Raw genomic sequence first — 5,755 nt, forward strand, 5'->3', positions numbered from 1 at the left:
ATTGGTTGTTTCTTATCTGCTCTTACCAAAGCTCTGAATATCTCAGCAGGAGGAGGGGAGGATGGAGCCAACTCTTCCAGCTGCTTTCCTGTCTGAGCTCACTAGGCAGAGCTTAAGGCATCACAGATGTAGCCAGACTGTAAGGAGATGATGATGTGTTTTTAGAGCTGAGCCTCAATTGAAGCTCCAGCCCTTCCTGCTGTTGGGAAGGATGAAGCCTTGAAGGGGGCTGGGGGAAGTAGGAACAGCTTCTTGCCATAAGTTCTGAGTTTGTTTCAGTCTGAAGCCACATTGTTCCAGAGGCACTGAGTGTGCCTACACCAAGACACACCTGGATTGCACAGCAACAGAGGTTCCATACTGCTTTATTCCCACTCCAGCTGTCTGAGTTGCTGAGACCAAGCCCGCTGCCCAGCCCATGCCAGCTGCTGGAAAGCAGCAACCAGCCCTTGGCTGGGCCATGCAGGCAGGAGGGCACAGACCTGCTGCTCCCAGCAGCAGTGAGTGCCTGGCTGGGCAGTGCTGCCAGCTCCAGTCACACACTGTGCTTTGGTCCTGCCAGGCTCCTGGAGTGATGCCCAGTACTCCACATTTGAAGAGCTGCCTCCCCAAGGGCAAGGTCAGTGGTTTCCCTTCCCTCAGCTGTCTTTGGGTGTCTTCACAGCTTCCTCAAGGTGTGGTCTCAGTGCAGACAGGGAGATCAGCAGTGCTTCCTGCAGCAGAGCCAGCCCAGTCAGAGCACACCTGGGCCATGTGTGTCACTGTCACAGGCCACCACCCAGCACTGCTGGGCACACCCAGTGCCATCAACCCTACCTCAGTCCGGATGGTTCTGCTGCCCTGGCTGGGACACGTGTTCGCGTAGAAGTCAAACAAGACACTTGGGTCGGTGACCTTCAGGTTTGGGTCCACATCAACCCCAGCTTCCAAGCCCTCAAGGCCTCCAAATACGACAAGGGCATGCCTGGGGAGAGCACAAGGTCAGGGTGGGAGGGCAGAGTGTCCAGGTGTGTGTCCAAGCTCCTGTGTGCTGCTGGAACAGGGAGCTCTGTTGCTGCTGCCTCCCCACCAAAGCCCCATGGAATCTGGCTAATGTGACAGTCCCTGCTACCAACTCCAGAGAAACAGGGAAAGAACTGGCCTTGTCCTGGGGTATTTCCCCTGCTCTACTGCCAACACCAGCCTCACTGGGAGCTCTGAGTGGGGGAAGCAGGTAGGACACAAACCTGAAGGAGGGCAGAGTGACCTGGTCCACAGTGCTGCCCCGCTCTGAGGTTCCAATAGAGAGATCATAGCCTTCCTTGAATGGGCACTCAGAAAAGACAGCACCTGGAAAAGAGTTTGGGGTTCCTGCTGCCATGTCCTCACCCATGTGCCTTCTGGACAGGCTAAAACACTCCATGGTTGAGTGGCAGCAGGAGTTGCTTTCAGTGCCAAAAGTGTATCTGGAGACAGAATGACTCCTCTTTCCTACATCATTCCCTTGCTGCAAGAGTCTCCTCTATCCTTTTCCTCAAAGCTCAAGACAGGTGCCAGCAACCACCCCCTAACAGCTTACAGTCTTCCTACAAGGTCCAATCAACCAGAAGACAGGAGAAGAATATTCAAGGGTTCTTTAACTCCAATTCCAGGGCTGGCTCTGATGTGAATGATAGGATGTCATTATCACAGAAATAGAAAAGGGCACCAACTCATCTCTTGCTGTTTTGCAGCCATCTGGAGGTTACAGGGCAGTCCTGGAGGGCGACTGGGATGGTTCATGCCTCGTTTCACCCTAAAACTTAACTGCCCCATGGCTGCTGCCTACATGTGTAAGCTAAAAGTCTCCTTCAGACAAGGAGATTTCTAGCAAAGAGATGCATGCAGCCAGTAGTCCTGAGCCTGGTGTGGAAGCCCAGGCAGAGAATCTCTGTGGATACTCACTCAAGCAGGAGGCCAGGCGGACGCTGTAACCCCAGTACAAGCCTGAGGCTTCCCGGGGATGCTGCGAGGACACCACGGTGCCTTTCCGCACTTTGGCTTCTGAAAGAAAGCAAAGAGGTTTAACAGCCCCTGTGATCTGGTGAGATTTGGCCAGCCACAGCCAGCGGTTTCTCCTAGAGCAAGGCACTGACTGGGTGTGCAACATCACCCTCTCTTTTTTTGGAAATTTGGTGAGTTCCTGTGAGTGTGTTTGGGCTGTTTATTGCTGAGCAAAGAGCTGACAGTTTCCATTTATCAAGGGATGTATGGTAAGAGTGTTATGAAATTTGTGTATGGAGTGAAGGAAACACACAGAACTGTTGGTTCCCTTCAAACCTGTCATATGGAAGCAGCAGCTCCTGAAGTTTGCAGGTGCTGCTGGAGCCATGGGTTACCTGGATTCTGGGGCTTCTCCAGGCGCACGGTGACTCGCAGACCAGGGTTCAGCTGTTTGTCAATCCGCACCTCCTGCAGGGACAGCCACCATCAGCACCAGACACGCTGGAAGGACTGGGGAAGGTGGGGAAGAAAAGGAATCCTTTGAGGAAGTGGGGGTCTGTTCTGGCCTGGAGCTGGAATGAGGAGCTCTGTGTGTGGCTTAGGGGCTTGGTTATCAGTCTGAAGCTTGTTTTGCTGCTCAAAGATTCAGCTGCAGCAGTAAAGCAATGATCTGCTGGAATGTGTGGGGCCTGCTGGGGCTTGGCAAGCCACAAACATTGCAAAGTTCAGAAGGGACAAGACAGCAACAGCCTTAAACCCCCCCAACCAGCCCACTGCAGTCTTCAGAAACCCAGCAGCGCCCACCCTGCCTGCTTCAAATCTGCCAGAGAGACAAGGGAAGTTGTTTTGGCATTTGTGGGTAACAGACACACCTTCCTCATCCCACAGTTAACTAAGGAGCCTTTGCCTGGCTTTGCTGGCCGGTCCAGCACGATGCCCTCCCGGTACTCCGACTCCTCGTCCATCCGCATGTGGTGGGGGCTGTCCAGGGGGTTGAGCAGCCCTAGAACACAGAGCAGAGAGGTGCTGGGGGGAAATCACAGCTGCAGGTGCTGGTGTTCCCCTGCTCCTTCCCTCTCAGGACCAGCACTAAAGTGGGGAAAGGTCCTGGCTGTCCCACACGCAGTGAGCCAGAGCTCAGGAAGGAGAGAGACAACTGCCCCTCACCTGCAAACTGCAGATCCTCATGCTTTGGAAAAAAGGATTTCCTCAAGTACCTGGCACCAGAGAAAGGTGAAATGTGAAAAGGTATTTTTATGGAATCTGGATCTCAATTGTAGCCTTGTTCTTACTCAAAGGAGATGAGCATAAAGAAAAGCAAACTTACTGAGGGCACTCCAAGTACTGCAGGATCCGAGCCAGCTGCACACAAGCCTTGCCTTTCCTCCCAATTCCTTCAAAATCCCCCTCCACGGTCCTGAAAGTGAAAGCAAGCAGCTTGTTAACTTGGCTTGAGATTGGTCAGGTCTCCAGAAGACCAAGCCTTGCTTCTTAATCTGACAATAGCAGCACATCCCTCCCTTCTAACCCTTGTAAAAGAGCTGCTCCAGAGGCAGTCTGTTAACAAACCATTCTTGGAACTCTCCATAAGCCAACTATCTTCCTCAGTTTTGTTTTTTGATCTTTATGTATTAATGTGATGTGGCAGTTGGATGCTCCAGGATTGCATGGCTTGGCCAGTTAACTCAGGTACAGGTCCAAGTGAAAAACTGAAGGATAGCAAAGCATCTTCTATAAGGATACAGGCCCTGTCCTGTCCCTCCACAGCAAGGTTTAAGGGTGCACGAGAACTCAGCCTCCTATTGCTTTGTCAATCTCATGTTGGGATAAATTATCTGAGCTGCCAGGGCAGTTCAGTCAACGTCGTTTTCCCTGGGGTTTAGCATGCACTGGGGAGAGGTACATGCAGTTCCCTCGTGCCTTAGCTTAATAAAAGAGTGAAGAACAGAAAACTAAGAGGAAATACTGTGCAGAACAAGATGGCTCTTCCTTCAGAGAATCACAGAATGATCTGGGTTGGAAGGGAACTTAAAAGATCATCTTTCCACCTCCTGCCATGAGCAGGGACACCTTCCACTATCCCAGCTGCTCCAAGCCTTGTCCAACCTGGCCTTGGAAATTCTAGGGACGGTACAGCCCCAGCCTCTCTAGGACAGCTAAAAGCAGTGTTTGCCTCACCTGACGTCCTCTCCAGTCTCGTCGAACACCACGATCTCATCCACGCAGAAGATGGCGCAGGCCCGGCCGATCTGCCCCGCCAGGTACGTGCGCAGCTCCAGGGACTGCGCGTTGTTGAGGATGGAGCCGGGCAGGGCCACGCTCAGCGTGTGCCGGCGGCCTGGGGAGCACAGACACGGCACAGCCACCTTTATTGCTGCTCTTGTGGTGGGGGAAAGGCAACTTCTGTCTTTTTAGATTTAATCGTAGGTTTTCTCATAAGAAAGATCTCTAGTGCAGTGGTTGCTGCACAGTGTTTGTGCCTGTTTGGGCATGTGGGCTGATCCACTCGGGATCTATGAAGTAACACCTTTCCTATCGACAGGTAACATTTACTGCCTTTTAACAGCCAGGTTTTATAGCACTTTCCACCCAGGTCTCCCCACCGGATCACAGCGGCATCACCTCTGTCTTCCTTCTGCTCCTCCTGCGTCTGGGCTTGTTGTTCCTCCAGTTCTCGCATCCGCTGTTTCTCCAGTTTCTTCAGCAATTTCAATTCCTTCCATTTCTTCTTCTCTGCTTTCCCTGGGGCGGAGAACAGCACCTGGCGTTAAACTCCGCTCCGAGCGGCCCCAGCCCCCGCGTGTGCCCGGCCCTCCTTACTCTCCTGCCTCCAGCGCCGCCAGTCCACCTTCCTGTCCTCAACCTACGGGGCACAGCACGCGTTACCGCCGGGCTCCCCTCAGAGCCGGGCCCAGGGCACGCCCCGGGCTCCCCTCAGGGCCGCGGGCTGACCCCAGGGTCCCCCAGCCCACCTGTGAAACCTTAGGGCGCTTCGCCACGCTGCTCCCGGAGTCCGCCATCTTCCCGCGCTGCCGGCCACGCCCCCCGCTGCTGATTGGTCGGGGAACGCAGGCCCCGCCCCGGCAGGGAGGAGCCCGGGAGTCACGTGGGCGATGTTTAACCGGCCCGCGCGGCAGCGAAGCTAAGCAGGGTCGGTCGCGTTCCGCGGGTGGATGGGAGACCTCGGACACAGCGGGGCGCGGGGTGCAGCCCGGGGCGCCGAGGAGGATCACAATTCCCGTGTGTGTGTATGTGTATTTGTGTGTGAGCAAAATCTGGGTACTCGCGTCTCCGTGTCCTTGCACAAGCCCTCCGTGCGTTCTGGACGATAGGTAGATGCACCCTGCCCTTTGCAGGTTGTGTCATGGCCTAGGGAAGAGCCCACACACGTGGGGGTGTTGCAATTAATCTTCATGTTAATAAGCTAATTGCACGGTTCTTTCTCTGTTTCAGCGATTGCTGATTTTCTCCTCGTGTTTGGCACGTATATTGGCACAAAAGAGCTTTCAGCAGCACCCTGACCCACCCAGCTGAGCAAGGTGAGATGGGCCACCAGGAAAGGCAGGTGGCTTTTTGCCTCCTTCCCTCTCACCCTCCCTCCTGCTGCCTTGCAGCTCTGCCTCCAAGGGCATTGGTATCACCAACTGCAGCCCAATCTGTAAAACCCACTGAACTCTCCCCACCAGCCTGAGAGGGAGGAGCAGCCACCATCACAGGACCCAAGGCAGATGAGGCAGCTCTCAAGGAGAGTTCCATCAGCCCTGCAGTCTTTACAGAGACATTTACTCTTCCA

At 54.2% G+C, this 5,755-nt stretch overlaps 1 protein-coding gene across 2 annotated transcripts; it reads right to left on the reverse strand.

Moving 5' to 3' along the window:
• Window positions 1–345: 345 nt before the first annotated feature.
• Window positions 346–5,008, reverse strand: SPOUT1 (SPOUT domain containing methyltransferase 1). Of its 2 annotated transcripts, XM_033077543.1 has the most exons (12): window positions 4,935–5,004; window positions 4,783–4,825; window positions 4,585–4,704; window positions 4,141–4,300; window positions 3,290–3,379; window positions 3,130–3,179; window positions 2,835–2,965; window positions 2,358–2,430; window positions 1,924–2,022; window positions 1,227–1,329; window positions 817–964; window positions 346–713 (listed from the first exon to the last, which is right to left on the reverse strand). In XM_033077543.1, exons 1-12 carry the CDS (start codon window positions 4,980–4,982, stop codon window positions 639–641), a joined length of 1,140 nt encoding a protein of 379 aa, XP_032933434.1. In that variant the 5' UTR covers window positions 4,983–5,004; the 3' UTR covers window positions 346–638. The 2 variants fall into 2 exon arrangements, with proteins under 2 accessions (XP_032933434.1, XP_032933435.1); XM_033077544.1 differs by lacking the exon at window positions 4,783–4,825 and having other exon boundaries at window positions 347–713; window positions 4,935–5,008.
• Between the last annotated feature and the right edge of the window lie 747 nt (window positions 5,009–5,755).

Source organism: Catharus ustulatus, chromosome 21, assembly GCF_009819885.2.
Source record: "Catharus ustulatus isolate bCatUst1 chromosome 21, bCatUst1.pri.v2, whole genome shotgun sequence".
NCBI classification, from domain to species: domain Eukaryota; kingdom Metazoa; phylum Chordata; class Aves; order Passeriformes; family Turdidae; genus Catharus; species Catharus ustulatus.